This window comes from Micropterus salmoides, unplaced genomic scaffold, assembly GCF_014851395.1.
Source record: "Micropterus salmoides isolate LMB-PRFRI ecotype aquatic unplaced genomic scaffold, ASM1485139v1 Ms_hic_scaffold_4, whole genome shotgun sequence".
In the NCBI taxonomy this organism is placed as follows: Eukaryota; Metazoa; Chordata; class Actinopteri; order Centrarchiformes; family Centrarchidae; genus Micropterus; species Micropterus salmoides.
In genome coordinates, this window is record NW_024043372.1 from 39,540,413 (window position 1) to 39,557,782 (window position 17,370).

A 17,370-nucleotide genomic window follows, 5' to 3' on the forward strand; every position below is an offset into this window, starting at 1 on the left:
TTACTGTTGATATTTAAGAACTTTTGTACTTTACTCAAGTAGAAATTTAAAATTAAAGAGTAATGGTATGTGTACTTTTATTTAAGTACAGAATTTGTGTACTTCGTCCACCACTGGTCTAAGATGGTTCAGTCCAGTACAGCAGCCCAGCAAGCAGGTCAGGATGTGCACGAGGTCCTCATCTCTTCACAGTTTGATATTATGGGATGGTACAACCACACATGTAGCAGCAGTCCCTGGCAACAAGCTACACAATGTTGGACCCATCTGTTCACGGTCTGAATGTTTCTTTAGCTTTTCTTTCAGCCTCATCAAACCTTTTCTAACAATGAAACTTGTATCTCAAACTTCACGCAGTCCCGAACTCCTTCCACTGTTTGGAGAGGTTGTTCTTGTCCGAGAAGGAAAAGCACAGGTGGTAATAATAACAGCTCTGATCCCTTCAGGTGCCTCAGTGTGAGACAACAGGGATTAGAGTTATTAGTATTTACAGCTGTGTTGGACAAGTTAAAATTTCCACACAAAATATTACATTTGATTTACGTAGACTTTTGCAATGTGATTAATTCATGATATCTGATCTATAGAAAGGAGAAATACCAGGTGGAGGTGTAATGTGTACATGCAGTGAGCTGAGGTGGTGTGTTACTGTGGGAACGACCTCTGAATTATGGAGCAAAGTAATTACTGAACCACCCAGGGCGTCAGGGGAGAGATTCTCACACAACACAGTTAACACAACCAATTTATTGTCTTTCAAGAAAAAACCAACAACACAAAACTCTGAAAACATAAACACCTTTAAATTACACAGGCTCTTATAAACAAAATAAAGTCTTTCTATATTTACATCAGCAGGGGTGACTCTAAAATAAGATAAATCTCTCTACACTGACCATGACTGGAAAGGATGAGCCCTGACCCCGAGGTCTGACATTTGTCTTTGCACGCCATTTTGATTTGTCAGCCTTGCAGTTAGCTGAAGGTGGATTGACCCCAGTGTTATTTAGGTCCACTAGGTTTCCGTTAGATTGTCCTATTGATCATTGAGTGGTGAGAACAAAGACACCAAAGCTATCTATATTTTGTGCGGTTTCCTTTTTCCCAAAGTGAAGTCGGGCATGTTTTCAACATGTCTGTCACACACAAAGTCCTTTTACAAGCTTGTTTGTCTTCCTTATAATTTTCAGCACCAGCATGGCAGTACAGCCTTATTATCAAAGAGCATAGTGTAGCCCTGGGCTAAACTAAATTGTACTGGGGACTCATAGATGATTTTGGTGTCTGCATCCTCATAAAGTTGAACATTAATTCAGTCATCCACAACTTTAGCACTTTGATAGCTGATAACAATAAATGTCTCTCTGTATCAGGCATTAGAGAGTACATCCTGCACTGAGCAGCAGCAGCAGCAGCTCCCATGTCAGCTGTGATTGGGATTGATTTGCCTCCCTGTTAGATGGCTGTGGAACAGGAAAATAAATAAGAAGGCAACATTTTAGACTATTCAGATGCAACTTCACCTTCATTCTAATATGAGACCGGCTGAGCTGGCGTTTAGTTTCACTTTCAGTCTTCAGACCTGAAACTAATTCCAGTGCAACTTCAGAAGTGTGAATATCTTGGAACAAGGCCCGCTGAACTAGTACCAAGAAAATGACCATTCCTGAAAAATCGTGACAGTAATTCCTCAAGATTAAAAAAATAGATCTATATGATGTGTATGGATATTTTCTGCAGTACTGCGGGGGGCTGCGTGCAAAAAGCAGCAAGAAAACAACATTTGGATACACAGACAATCAGTAACACTCAGAGAAGCAAACAGAGGTATAAAAAAACAGGTGAAGCTGGGGTCAACCCACTGTGCTGTGGAGAGAGAACTGATAGACACCAATACAGCATTTACAGCTCAACTGATAAGTGTGATGTGGGAGGACGAGGAGGGAGGAGGGTTTACTGTATATAATCTGAGCTTCAGCTAATTAAAAATTTGTTCTGAGAGGAAACCATTAGCCGAGACAAGCCTTAACTAAAACATTCATTTCACTGGTGGTGACAAACACAATTCGGTTACAAACAACTCACTTAAAGACAAAAATCTCGTCTTGGATCCACTAGACCAGAGATTTTCTAAGGGGGAGGGGAGGCCTCCCCAGGGGGGCTTTAAACTGTTTCATGGGAGGCTCAGAGAATGGAAGTCATACAGTATGACATTACGTGTTGTTAGTTATCAAAGTGAGATTACACAGCCTACACATGTGTGGATTGGTTAAAGACAGGCATGAGAGATACGGTAGTTTGTGAAATTCGGCTGTGTTTCCCAGAAACTTAAATAGGAGGACAGACCTTTTTATGTGTAGTTATATCAAACAGTAAAATTTGCAGATTGTTGAGTGTCCAGAAATTCAGTCAAACTACACAAGTAGAGGGGGTGTGAGGGGGCGCCTTTTTCAAGCTTTGTCTGAGGGGAGGCCCACAATCCCAGACTTTACCCCGGATCTAGACTGATGTAGAGTATGGGTTGTTTTAAGTGAGGCAGATTTAAAGAGAACTGCTGAGAGCTGCTGTGATGTGATTCCATCTTTCTTCAACATGTCATATGACTTGAACTGGTTGGCAGGTATCTGAACCATGCGTTTGCTGGGTTAGATGTAATTTATTAACAGCCTGTGTGACAAAATCATTTCAGTGTTCTCAACACTACGATGCTTTACTGTCGAACTCAGCAGGCAGCTGTGCAGAGGTATGTTTCTGTTTCTTGGTAAGGACATAGAGAGCTATGAAATCTAAGCTCTACTCTTCAATTAATAATAACCAGCCATTACCAGCAGGGGGCAGTGCTGACATACTGATTACACAGCTTCATCACAGGCCTGTTGCCCCAAGCAGAGAGAGAAGCATAATGACAAACCTCCTACATTAGAACTTCACTACACCGTCTGTAGTCTAAAACAAAGCAGCTGATACAGTGAAGCCTGCCCTTGTGTGTGTGTGTGTGTGTGTGTGTGTGTGTGTTTTAGGGATGTTCCCGACTAAGGATTTACATAGCCGAATCAGAATTGTCAAGTCTGGCCTATAGTTGACTGATAGTCCAATCATATGAGTGTCGCACAACTCGGCACAACACCAGTGAAGCTGGTACTCAGTCTCCTCAGCAGGTGTTCCTCTTCTACCACCACACCCATACACGCTAAGCCCACACATGCTCACTGATGCCCTTTCCTTAAGGGTTAGGGTTACAATTTTGGATTTATTCACGCACTTTAAAAGCATTTATTAAAAAAAACTTCTTTCTTTTCACATGTTTCTTTTCAGCATTTTATGTTGATATTGATATTGTTATAGGCTGTATATTAACTTAGTAGTTCTATTTAAAATCAGATGTTGAGCACCCCCATATCTGCCAAAATGGTATGATCCTCATTTCATAACGCCGTTGCAACACTTGACTGTGAGATTGACAGTCAAATCAGGCTCCGCCCATCGAATCTTCAACTATTCAGGGTCAGCCCTAGTGTGTTTGACGTTTTCTCACCAGATCTCTTCACTGACAGGTGGGCAGTTTTCTAATTCAGTAACAGTGCCTTCCCATATCCCCCGTTCATCCTCCCCCCTCCTCAGCTCCCCTCTCATCCCTCACCTCCACTTTCCTTTACCCCCACCCCCCTCAGTCCGTCAGGAGCACCAGTTCCCCCTCGCTCCTCTCTCCCCTGTCGCTTTCCTCTCCTTCGCTGCATGGAGGCCGCTCCCTCTCTCTTTCCGTCCCTCGTTCCCTCTCTCGCTCTCTAGGCAGGGAAGTAGGTGTGGCCTGGCCCTCTGGTCGACGTGTTGTGGGCGGGGCCTGCGGCAGGTAATGCTCCAGTAACGCAGGGTGAAAGGGCATGGTAGCCACCGAGACCGAACCAGCACCAACCGGGTATTGGCCATCACTGTGGGAGTAGTGGATCTGCTGTGGTTCTGTTTGACTGAAAAGACAAGAAGTGACACGATAAGGCCGAAAGCATGAAGTGGCTTACATGTGTTGATACATTAGAGTACAGTACAGTACATTACAGTACAAATTTAACTGGTATTTAGCGAGAGCAGCACAACACGCTACAAGCACCGGAAATGGAAATGAGTCAACACGCTTACCGCAGTACGTCAGCAATCGTCACCAGTCTGCTAACACAATGCTACTGGTATTCAAAGATGTTGAGGTTTCACTGCCCAAATGTCACAAAGGAAGCACGTATAGAATTACACCCTCGCATTGAAATACACAACAGTGAGATAAAAACAGCACTCAAAAGTTCAACTTGAAACATAAGTAAGTATTTTTGTATTTCTCAAACCACAAAAGAAAGCAAATCTCAATATTAAAGCTGCAAGCAGCGTTGGGCGGGCCCTCGCACTTGTAGCGCGTCCGCGCGTGATTCGGCCGAGTTGCATATTCTGGAGCTCTGCCGGTGCGGCTGTGAATTTGTTACGCGGTTATGTCGCCGCATGAAGGTGTTATATGTCACTTCCTGTGTCCCCTATGTGGAGCTACATAGCACTTGCCGCTATGAATATAAATCGGTATTGGTGTGTAGATATCTTCGGGGTGGGAGAGTTATCAAGCACGTAAAGTTTGTTTCAGATGTGAGCATGTACACTGAACAATAATGTACCCAAACAATAAAATAAATTCCTTTTATATTTCCCTGCCTTGTTGTTTATGTGTACATACAGAGGAAGAATGTGAGAACAGCACACATTTCATCGTTACTGTGTGTTAGAGCATGGGAGAACAGTGGATACTTTTAATACAGCCCACACCCCTAATACTGTGTAACTATAACAAGTAGAGAACAGAAGAAAAAGATGTTCTTTCTTTACAACTGTCTGCATAGCTTATTCATATTGTGTAATGAATGAAAATAAATAGGCCTACTAGGCTCCTCTCTACTTTGACATTTAAGATTAGCTTGTTTGATCCACCTTCATACACATGTGACATTACTGTACAACTTGAGAAAGGTGAGTTGTTTTCTGCTCCAGCCTGCCTAAAAGAAAAGCCTTTTTGGGATTAAATGGACTTTATTAGCTGCTGCAGTGCAGGATGAACTCAGAATAGACCCATTTCTCACCTTATTATTCTAAATCATGCAACGAAGAAGAAGAAATGCATAATAAATCCTGGGACAAAATCTGTAGTCAAATACTGTACAGCATGTAGTCTGATGAACAAGACTTGTGTTATAGCTGACTTGGGCAGTGAAATGTTTAATTTTTTTAATTCATGTGGTCATAGTTGTCCACAACTCAAATCAGAATATAAGAAGAAATGTTTAATACCACCTCAAGAAGGCTTCCTATCAGAAAGGTAGGAAGGTATTTCAAATGTACAACTGCAGTACTTAAATCTAAGTAAAGTAATTTCCCTGACATTTTTGTGTTACTTTACTTTTAATAGACGCATGTAACAGGTTTTATACTTCCTGTGAGTATAATCCAATCAATCTTATTTTCATACTGTATATCCGTTGTGTAATTTGATAAATTGTGTTGTATGTCGTGCTCGCATCATGTACTACTGAGACTTCATTGCCCTCTTCAGAGAAGACTCTGACTGCAACGTGCGTCTTTGTAAAGAGAGAAACGGACAGAAAAAGTCTCTAACTCTGCCTGTCAGCTCGCTCTGCTCCGTTAAAACTTCATTTACCATACAGAATTGAATACGAGTGCACTCCAGATTTAGCTGCAGCCAGCTGACCGTGTGCTTCTCCCTATACCGCAGTTCTGTGTCCATGCATGCAGCAAACTGAAAGCACTGTCTGTCGGTGCGTCTACGTGAAAAGAGAAGGAAGACATGGCTGGTAGTATTGTCTTCAGAGTTGTTAAACACCTCAGCGCACTGAAGGAAGCCATCTGACTGTGTGAGGGGCAAGATTGTTGATGTCTGCAGGCAGAGTAGGCCTAGAGCTCTCCTGTCTGACTGGTCCACCAATAGCAGAGAAGATGACCCCTTGAGACACAGCCCCTCCTCATTTGCATAATGAGGCAGAAATGCATACAGAAATTTAAAAAGGACAGGAAGAAATAAAAGAGAAAGAAAATAAATAAGGTAAATAAATACAAAGGAAGAATAAAACACACACATAAATAAATACATTTAAAAAATTAGTAATAAATAAAGTTGAAGATTATAACGGAGAATAAATAAATAAGGTAATTATAACAAAGGTGAATAAGTAAAGGCACTAATTAAAATATATACATTTATGTCTCCTTGTATAATTTAATTAATACCTACATTTATTTATTTACTTTATTTTTTTGTGTATTTAATTGGATGCTTATTTATTTATTGAGCATTTATTTATTTCTGTATTTATTTCTGACTGTGTCAGGATCGGTCCTCCATAGCGGGGTGGGAGAGTTATCAAGCACGTAAAGTTTGGTTCAGATGTGAGCATGTACACTTAAGTTATAACAACTTCCTGTGTCATGGCGAAGAGTTGATCTTTGACGCCACGCCACGGACACACCCATTGACAAAAACTCACAGATAGCACAACTTTTCATCTTCAATGCCTTTAGAAGGCACAGCAGAAATTTGAAGTCGGTCGGACTAAATCCCTAGGAGGAGTTCGTTAAAGTACGAAGTGTGTAAATCATCCAAAATTTGACGTAAAATTCAAAATGGCTGACTTCCTGTTGGTTTTAGGGCATCGCTCCAAGAGGCTTTTTTGTACGTCTGGACAAGATACACGTACCACAGAAAATTCGTGCACGTAGGTGAAACGTGCGGCGGGGGCTGCTTCGTTAAAGGTCACTTTCTGTTGCCAGCAGGTGGCGCTATGACTGTGGGTGAATGTCGGCATGTACATGTGTTCAAGGCGGGACTCTCATCCTACATGTACACTTTGGTCCAGATGTGAGCATGTATACTGAAGTTACAACAACTTCCTGTGTCATGGCGAAGAGTTGATCTTTGACGCCACGCCACGGACACGCCCATTGACGAAAACTCACAGATAGCACAACTTTTCATCTTCAATGCCTTTAGAAGGCACAGCAGAAATTTGAGGTCGGTCGGACTAAATCCCTAGGAGGAGTCCGTTAAAGTACGAAGTGTGTAAATCATCCAAAATTTGACCTAAAATTCAAAATGGCCGACTTCCTGTTGGGTTAGGCTATGGGTTCTTGAGGCTTTTTTGTGCGTCTTGATATGATACATGTCCCCAGAAAATTTCGTACATTTAGGTTGAACGTGAACGAGGGGCTAATCTTTTCCAATTTTCTAGGTGGCGCTAGCGAGTCATTTTGCCACGCCCATGTGCGAAACTTGTAGAATACGAAATTTTTCACCGGTTCTGACATGTTTGCAAATTTTGGTGAGTTTTCGAGTATGTTTAGGCCATGTCAGTTGAGCCTACTTTGCAGAAAAAAAATAAAATAAAAAATAAAATAATCTGAGCAAATTCAATAGGGACCTCACACGGTCATGCTCGGGCCCTAAATATATATATATATATATATATATATATATCTTAGCAAATTCAATAGGGACCTCGCACGGTCGTGCTCGGGCCCTAATAATCTTAGCAAATTCAATAGGGACCTCGCACGGTCGTGCTCGGGCCCTAATAATCTTATCAAATTCAATAGGGACCTCACACGGTCATGCTCGGGCCCTAATAACACACTGCAATCAACTCAAAATACACATCAGCCGCAGTTCAGTCCAGTTTAACTAAAGTAGCAACATAAATTCACTCCATCACCAAATATCATCATAATTTCAATCCATACAAAGTAGCGATTTAAATTTGGTCCATTACAAAGTAGCCTAGGAAAAACAAAGAAAATTGGCCAGCGCAAAGTAAGGGGTTTTGTCAGACTTACGAATGGGACAACTGGATGTCGGTGATGATTATACTATACTATATATAGAGGTGGAGTAGTTTGTATCTGGTATGGTGAAAGAACATGATTGTAGATGACTCGAACGGTTTCAAGGGATTAACTACCTCAGTTTTTTAGCTAAACACGCTCTAACAAAGAGCGTGTTGCAACTCTGACAGAACAAAGATTTGTTACAACTCTGCTACTCTCAATCCTCTCTTCCTCATTCATTTTTCCCTCACCTGCTATTTGCTGGGTGGAAGATTCAGCGGTGGCTCAAGCGCAGAGCGAATCAGAGAGAACAATTAAGAGTGGGTGTTTACGGGGCGGTGCAGCCTAGTAGTTGCAGGTTGTCACAGTTTGATTATTATCTTGGAGTCAAACTGAAATTTGACCTGTGCACGGAAATATAAACTATGATGTTATTGGAGGTATTGTGCATCATTTTTCATTTTTCAATAAGATTCTAGGTCGGAGTCTCCATGGCAGTAATGAATGGCGAAGTGGGAGGGGCTAAGTACCATGCATTTTCCCACCGATAGTGTTGGGGGAAGCACTTCCACGGCTTGGATGTAGTTCTTGGATAAAAAGTCGAAGGTACAAGCTTGTGTGTATTTGCATCACTGAGGCTCATTGGTATTGTAGTTATTTACAGCACGTATGTCAAACGAATGGACCAAACCGGCTGTGGGTCAGGAAGTAGAGCGGGTTGCCCGTTAATCGGAAGGTCGGCGGTTCAATCCCCGGCTCCTCCTCCTGCGTGTCAAAGTGTCCTTGGGCAAGATACTGAACCCCGAACCCCTCTGGCGGCTGTTCCGCCAGTGTACAAATGTGTGTGGATGTTAGTTTCTGTTTGAGGACTTACGCTCAGTGAATGAATGTGTGTGAATGGTGAATGCAGATGTAGTGTAAAAGTGCTTTGAGTGGTTGAAAAGACTAGAAAGGTGCTATACAAGTACGGAACATTTACATTCAACCTGATTTCTCAAACAGAAGATGATTGTTATGAACATTATCTGGAAGAGTCCTGAGTTTTTCTATGTTAAGTAACAGTGAGGGGAACGTGCTGTGGGGTTTGTTTTTCACTCGGAGAGTGGAGGCCAGTTAGCCTAGCTTACCAACGGTTGTAGCCCTGTAGAGCGAACATTGATAAGACATTTTCCCTCTTGGTGGTTTTCTGTTGGGGCCGTCTGCTCCTTTCTACATTCATCATTTTGAACATTTAGGTTTGTATTTTACTCAGTTTCACAGTGCTGGATTTGTCCCACATCACACCAAGGAGGAGTCCAGCTAACGTTAGTGCTTTCCATGAGTCCAGGAGCGGTGACAGCAACGACCAGCATGTGAAATCTCACAGCATAGGAAGTCATGCAACCTTATCACTTTCTATGTTCCTTGTGTTACAAATCATGGAGTAACGTAGGGAGTGCTCTAATCAGATGGGACCAAGCTACCACTCAAACTGTGGCCCTCGGCCGGTTAACTTCCTGTGAGGTTGGAGTGACCCACCCACTAAAGGTTTCTTTCACTCTAACTGTAATAAAATATCAGTAATATTATTACTTTTCCCAGTAACTAGTAGTTTAACTAATTACTTTTCTAAAACAGTAATATTATTACAGTTACTAATCCAAGTAACGTTGCATTTCTCGTTACCTTAGCACCATCCTTGACGTGAGTGCGCGACTGAGCAGCAGCTGAGTGGCACTGGAGCTTATGTTGTTCAAGTAAGCTGTGAGATTGAGGGAGAGAGGCGTTCTTTCCACAGCTGTAAGTAGCTATTGCCATTATTGTGTCACAGCCTAAGATGCAAAGAACATTGTCATCTAGTGTAAATTCTGTGCGACCAGCGAAAAGCTTTCAACCGCACACATTTCCACATTTAAGTTATTGAAGCATCTGCTGAAGCAGCACAGCAACAAGAAACTTACAGAAAGAAACTCCGGCAGCTGCTGCCATTGATGCTTGGACTCGTCAGGAGAGAGTGGCGTTAATGTAGCATTTTGTAAAAATACTGAATACTGCTCTTATAAATAGGGTACATGTGCAGAAAGACAGTGGTTCAAAAGTCAGGATTTACTTGGCATTAAGAAAAGTTATCTGTTTTGTAAAAACACACTACTTGCTGCTGTTATGAATGTGATATTAATTAATAAAGTTGAGAGACTGCTTTGTTTGGGGGTGAATGGGGGTGGTAGTGAAGTGTTTCCCATATATGGTATAATTATCGTTGACCGCCACATATTGATTTTCAATTTTTTTTACTAGGCGTAGCCTATTTGAAATCATATTTGATTGAGGAGCTGTATTATGGAGCATATATTCGTGTAGCATCTCCTCTCGCTCCCTCTCTCTCTCGTGAACACCGCTGCACAATCCGGCCATCAGACCTGAAATCTAAGACCAAGGTGACGTTCTGATACTGACGTCTTATTTCTCAAATACGTGTAAAAGAGAGAAGGTGTTTATTCTATTATAGAGTCTGTCTGTGAGACAAAGAAGAACAACACTCATAACCAACCAGGGTTAACAACCTCCAACTCCTCCACCTTAACTAGTTGGAGGAGTTAGAGGGAACAGTGACGAAGGATGCTATTCATCGTCCAGCTCAATACTTTTGTTTGTCTTCAAGAACAAAAGAGCTTTGGAGTTGCAGCCATTGTCTGCACAGCAAACTCCTGTTGCTGGAGTGAACTGTCAGCTTTGTCTGCCAGGGACAAACTGCTATTATCTCAGAGTTGTGTGAAGCGTGTTGGTTTCTACCTGTGCGTGTAGGTTGCTCTCTGCTCTTGCCGGCGGCTCTTCATCATGGCCTTGTACTCGCCCACCCTCAGCCTCCGGCCCTCCACAATACAGGTCCGTTTGGGCCGGGGTTTGTACTTATAGTCAGGATAGCGCTCTAGATGCTGCCTGCTCAGCCTCGCCTGCTCTTCATAGTAAGGCTGCTTCTCCTGGTTGGACATGCCCTTCCACCTGGAGCCTAAAGACAAAGACACATTGTCCGAGTAGGACGAGGGGAAGAGGAAATAAGTGTTCTAGCAGCAAATCAGGTTAGGAAGACAGCGTGCTTAAAATGTTTATTTAGCTTTGTAAAGTTCTCAAGTCTACCAATCAAAATATACCCTTCCAAAGTGAAAGTTTGTCTTTCAATGAGGTTTTTGTTACTTTTTGTTCAAACAAAGTCCTGATGGCTGTCCATCCTGGAGCCATGATGCATGTTTGCCCCTCCTCCTACAATGGTTTGCTGTCTATCTTTATTGCCCAAGAAAGGCAGTAATATAAGCATGTCTCATTACAAGGTAAGTTAGTTCCCACTCATGATCGCAGTAGTCCGAACTTGACAAATTTGAACTCAAGAAACCATACTCTCAAGTGGTGAAAGAACATTTCTGTTCAGTTGGCAGTTACAACAGTTTTCACCTCTCCATGCGCTGCAGGTCACAGGGTCACGATTAGCTAGGCGCACTGTGATGCAGTCATGTGACTCCGGTGATACTTCACATTCAGAATGAAGCAGGAAGTGAAAGGCGGAATGGACGAGACGGAAGAAAGCCCATACTATGCTGGTTATTGTGCACACTACTCATTGTGTTGTCCCCAGCAATGTGTGTGAAATCACCCAATTCATTCTTACATTGCTAAAAACCTTTTCACAGCGACCTTTGACCTTTGACTTTGACCATTGAGTCAAAAGTGTCTCCTAGTCAGTGTCTGACCAACTGTGAAATATGGACAGTCTCCCCTCGTGTTCCCGATTTCTGGGAAAAAGAAGTTTTCCAGGAAATTACAACGTCACAGTGAGGTTTACCTTTGACCTTTTGGTTAAAAAAAATCTACACTTTGCTCATCAGTCAATTATGAGTCATTGTGGCACAAGAGAATGCAGATTTTTTACCTTTATATAAGACTAAAGCTGATTTGATTGGCTAAGCTCCTTCCCTCTGGCTGAAGGTGTAGTTAACGCATCTTCAGCTGGAGAGGCAGCATGGATTTCACTGCAATCCTCGGTAGACTGAGATGAGGGATTTAAGCAGTAAGAACTAATAAAACTGCATAGGTAGATAAGTGGTTTGTATACATGTGTATTCACGTCTGCATATGTGTGTGTGCGTGTGTGTGTGTGTGTGTCCGTGTGTGTCTGTGTGTGTCTGTGTGTGTGTGTGTCCGTGTGTGTCTATGTGTCTGTGTGTGTGTGTGTGTTTCCGTGTGTGTCTATGTGTGTGTGTGTCCGTGTGTCTGTGTGTGTCTGTGTGTCTGTGTGTGTCTATGTGTCTGTGTGTGTCTGTGTGTGTGTGTGTGTGTTTCCGTGTGTGTCTGTGTGTGTGTGTCCGTGTGTGTCTGTGTGTGTCTGTGTGTCTGTGTGTGTCTATGTGTCTGTGTGTGTCTGTGTGTGTGTGTGTGTGTTTCCGTGTGTGTCTATGTGTGTGTGTCTGGTGGCAGAAGCAGGTGGCTGTTTGTGGCCTCACATGTGCCAGGCAGCGTCTCAGAATAGAGACACAGAGTGAAACCCTCCCCTACCCAGCGCTCGCTCACCCAGGATTTTGCTGATGGAGGAGTTGTGCATGTCGGGGAAGGCCTGCAATATCCTCCTGCGCTCGTCCTTGGCCCACACCATGAAGGCATTCATGGGTCTCTTGATGTGGCCCGAGGGAGGGGGCCGGGCCTCAGCATAGCTGCCTGGGACTGAGACAGGCAGGACGCCTATAGACAACAGGGCTACAGTCAGAGGTCCACACCAAACTGCTGGCTTTTGAATATATTACTCATTCCTCCTTAAATATATCTCTTTTTGTTCTTTCGATTTACCCCTTCTGTTACCTCACCTGGTTATTAACCTTGACTCACTGAAGGAAAAGTTTCTCTTCATCCGCAAACGCCCTTCACATGCAGTTATAATTCACTTCCCCCACCCACATTCTTCACCTGAGGTCTGCACCACAAAGTTCTGTTCCGTTTTTTCATTAAAGCTACCACACTTGTAGAAGATGATGATGTTTGGATACAGTTGAATCTGGAGGTGGTGGTGGAAGTCATTTTTAGATATTTAAATGCCAATCTGAGGGGGCAACGATAAGATATGTTTTGGTGATAACTAGTATTGTGTGTACTGCCTTTCAAATAGGAAGCTGCTATTAATCAAAGCTGAGAGCATCATTGAAGCTAAGGCCAGCATTATTAAACAGGCTCCTCCAGGGACTCCTACCTTCAGAGTCACTGCTAAGGTGGTCCTCAGTGGACGGCAGGCCTTGTCTGTCTTCAACCCGCTCGGAGTGAGAAATGATCTCACTGCAGGGAGAATCTTTATAGTCCTGAAGACAGAAAGGACACCGACAGATGAAGTCAGATGTGCAGTAAACGTGCAGACATCACACATATATTCACACTTGAGCACAAAGAGACAATTTGAATGTTGGCTGCAGTAAAAAGATGACCCAGTGATCGAGGGTTGTGTTCAAGGCACGCAAGTGTTACACAGAGCGCTATTTAAGGTAGAGAAACTACATGTTCACCATATCAGCTGCTGTTTAAATGCAGAGCTGTAAATGCAAAGAAAGGAAATGACAACGCTATGGAGATCGGAAGAATGTGTTTATTGTTTGAGGGAGGACAGGTGAAGGAGAAAAGGCAGAGTTGGGAATGTAACAACTCTGAATTTGCAAAACTATCACACTATCAGCGTATGTAACATCTATTCTGGTGCTGTAAAACATTATTTGTCCCCATGCAGTGGAGTGTGATACCAAAATAGGTCAGTCATCTGTGCCGGCATTAAAGCAGCAGCAGCAGAGGCGAGATGGAGCAGGGTAATGGAGGAGGGAAGGAGTACAGTGTTACTGTGGACAAAGAGAGAGGGCAGGTGTCTCAGTGAATGCCACATTGAGGCTTTTGTGGGATTGTGAGCCTGCAGCAGCTGTTGCTCCAGGATGAGGCTGAGACCAAAGCTCCAGCCACCTCACAGACGCAAATTCCACATGTTAGACCTTAAGTCGTGTGTAATGTACAATAACAACTACATTTCTACTTTTTCACTGCAGCACAGTACTGTACTCATTCTCTCTGTACTGGGTCAGGGGTTCTGAATGTGCAGTCTCCCTTTCTGTTAATAATAATAAAAACAACAGAGACACAACTGCTTTCTTTTCCAAACAGCAGCGGTAACAGTAATGTGCTTCTGCGCATGGTTGCTCTATAGCAACGTATCCTTCAGTTGGGTAAATCCTCAGTAGATGCATGATTCCCTGCAACCCTAAACCTGACTGTGATCACCGATACGACCCCCGAGATGTAAGTCGAAGAAAGAGAGACAGTGTTCCCTCACATCTAATTTGTTCACTAAGAGGTGTGTGTGTGTATATGTGTGTATATATTTATATTTATTTATTTAGTATTTTTTGCATTACAAGTAGGACTTTCAGACATAAATATGTGGCTTCACTCATTGTTACAGTAATTTCTTTCTCTAATTCAGACACAGTTAAACTTATACCATGGCCCCTGAGGCCCCTTAATTGTGACTGGCTGCTGACTGTGTGGATAACTTTAAAGCAGCTATAATCACTATTTTTATAATGACCATGTAATCACACTGTGACAGTGTGTTGTGTGTTGGGTCGTGAGTTGTAAGCTGAATCTGCAGCTTCTCGCAGAGCTAGACCAAACACAGAGCTAACAGAGAGAGAATACTGGACTCACATTCATCTGTCGACAAAAACGCGACTCCACATGAGCCATCATGTTGCTCTGCAACTGCTGGAGGTGAAAAAAAAGCTGCTAACTGATCACAAGCTCACCATGTCAACTTAAAAGGTGATGTCAGTGTTGAAATGAAACACAATGAAAGTTAGCTATGTTTGCTATGGCGCTAAGGGACAGCAGCAGAGGAAAGGATACAGCCTCAGGTAAGATGTGAGTGGGGAAAACGTGACATGTGATTGCCCCCTGTGCAGAAATCTTACTACTGTTATTGTAAGATATGGGACTGGCACGGGACAGGAGTATATTTGTGGGAGTGGGACAGGACAGGAGTATATTTGTGGGAGCAGGACAGGGCAGGAGTATATTTGTGGGAGGGGCAGGACAGGACAGGAGTATATTTGTGGGAGCGGGACAGGACAGGACAGGAGTATTTGTGGGAGCGGGACAGGACAGGACAGGAGTATTTGTGGGAGCAGGACAGGACAGGAGTATATTTGTGGGAGCAGGACAGGACAGGAGTATATTTGTGGGAGCGGGACAGGACAGGACAGGAGTATTTTTGTGGGAGCGGGACAGGACAGGACAGGAGTATTTTGTGGGAGCGGGACAGGACAGGAGTATTTTTGTGGGAGCGGGACAGGACAGGACAGGAGTATTTTGTGGGAGCAGGACAGGAGTGGGAGCAGGACAGGACAGGACAGGAGTATTTTTGTGGGAGCGGGACAGGACAGGTCAGGAGTATTTTTGTGGGAGCGGGACAGGACAGGAGTATTTTTGTGGGAGCGGGACAGGACAGGAGTATATTTGTGGGAGTGGGACAGGACAGGAGTATATTTGTGGGAGTGGGACAGGACAGGAGTATATTTGTGGGAGCGGGACAGGACAGGAGTATATTTGTGGGAGCGGGACAGGACAGGAGTATATTTGTGGGAGCGGGACAGGACAGGACAGGAGTATTTTTGTGGGAGCGGGACAGGACAGGACAGGACAGGAGTATTTTTGTGGGAGCGGGACAGGACAGGACAGGAGTATTTTTGTGGGAGCAGGACAGGACAGGAGTATATTTGTGGGAGCGGGACAGGACAGGACAGGAGTATTTTTGTGGGAGCGGGACAGGACAGGACAGGAGTATTTTTGTGGGAGCGGGACAGGACAGGACAGGAGTATTTTTGTAGGAGCGGGACAGGACAGGAGTATTTTTGTGGGAGCGGGACAGGATAGGACAGGAGTATTTTTGTGGGAGCGGGTCGGGACAAAGTGAAAATCCACTCCCGTGTCAACCTTTAGTGTGGACTGTGTGGTTTGGACATTAGCTCACCATCTTTCCACCACCATCTCTCTCTCTGTCTCTGTCCCTGTGCCTCTCTCGCCCTCCGGTGCTGTGGATCCTCAGGAGCTGCTGGGCATCATGAATGGCCTGGGTGACCACATCACCATCTCCAAGGAAACCTAAAGACAAACACAGGACGTGAAAGAGCAGAAGAACGAAAATGAAGAACAGGGTGGTGATGATGATGATGATGAAGACAGAGGAGGTAAAGCATTAGAGGCAGCTCTCCTCCTCGAAACACATCCCAGCTATCAACACTAGCTAAGTTTCAAGGTGGAAAGTTCAAGAATGGAATACCTCAGAAAAAAAAACAATTCATTCATGTATTTTCACAGCAAGTATAACTCCAAAACATTGCATAGTGATGCTGGTGGTAAGAAACTCCACAGGTCCCTTTGGTGGTCCGAGAGGAGGCGCCCTGTTACCATGACAAACCAGAAACCCAAATGTGATTCAAGCATCTTAGAGGAGCTGTGAGGATACAACACTTATTTCCCCTTGCGGGATCTCAGATTCACACTTTCTTTCACAGTACTTTAACTGTCAGCATATCTTACTGAGGGCAGATCGTGACGGGCTGTGGGATACTTCTCTGTGGAGGTCTCTGGGCCTGTAGGCCCCCTGCAGAGCCAGCGATCCCATGTCCAGGCTCTGCGGACTGGGGGTTTTCCCTAGCTCCAGTCCCTTTGGCTTGGAGGTCAGGTTCAAGGGCTGACTGGCTTCCTAAACACACAGTGAGAGCAGATGAGCAGGGGTGGGGCCACTCACACACATTCAGGCTTAACCGCAGAGGGCGGGGGTGTGCATGTATTCCAGTTATGCATGGCAGATTTGGCATGTCGGAGCGCATCTGTCACACCTGTGTAGCTTCTCTGCTCTTTTGTTTTCATGTTCACCTCATCCTGTCTGCTCTTTGTGTATTTAAGCTGTGTTGGTCTATCGCTACTTGGGAACCAGCCGTGCAAATACAGTTCACACTACATACACACACATGCAGCAACTCACACACACACCTATAGCACACACATTAAACTTTGAACAGAGGGTGTGGTGTGTTCAATAAGCTTTTTCAGCCTCCCAAGAACCAGAACAATACATTATCTGTTTAATCTGGAGGCTTGAATCCCACACACACACAGACATACAGTATCTAGTATATATACAGACACACTGTCAGTAAACAAACAAAGTGCCATAATTCAGTGTTGTCACATTTGGAAGATATAATGTAGGTGTATGTAAAGGACTTGGGACATTTAGGAAGTGGCAGACACACAATAAAAAATGTATACACACAATGTACCTGTCGGAAGGACCCACTGCTCCTCTTGACAGGGGTGGGGTGATGGTTCTGCAGCAGCTGCATGGGATAGTCCACGGCTGTGAAAGGTGTAACATGCTCGGTATGAATCGACTCATCATTACTGAATCATCAGACTTTATTCAAACGTACTGAATGAGACTCAGACTCA

General features: G+C 43.8%; 1 protein-coding gene across 5 annotated transcripts in view; it reads right to left on the minus strand.

The window, feature by feature from the left end:
• Positions 1 to 732: 732 nt before the first annotated feature.
• LOC119886527 (transcription factor SOX-13-like) overlaps positions 733 to 17,370 on the minus strand; it is a 48,134-nt gene continuing 31,496 nt past the window's right edge. For 3 of the 5 annotated variants that reach the window (XM_038697329.1, XM_038697330.1, XM_038697332.1), the window contains exons 8-14: positions 17,202 to 17,278; positions 16,456 to 16,621; positions 15,887 to 16,017; positions 13,076 to 13,181; positions 12,406 to 12,573; positions 10,636 to 10,852; positions 3,668 to 3,965 (exon numbers count right to left, since the gene is read on the minus strand). In XM_038697329.1, coding sequence (XP_038553257.1) covers positions 3,668 to 3,965; positions 10,636 to 10,852; positions 12,406 to 12,573; positions 13,076 to 13,181; positions 15,887 to 16,017; positions 16,456 to 16,621; positions 17,202 to 17,278 — 1,163 coding nt within the window. Of the gene's footprint in view, positions 3,966 to 10,635; positions 10,853 to 12,405; positions 12,574 to 13,075; positions 13,182 to 15,886; positions 16,018 to 16,455; positions 16,622 to 17,201; positions 17,279 to 17,370 lie in introns of all 5 variants that reach the window. The other 2 variants (XM_038697328.1, XM_038697327.1) reach the window with 1 other exon arrangement.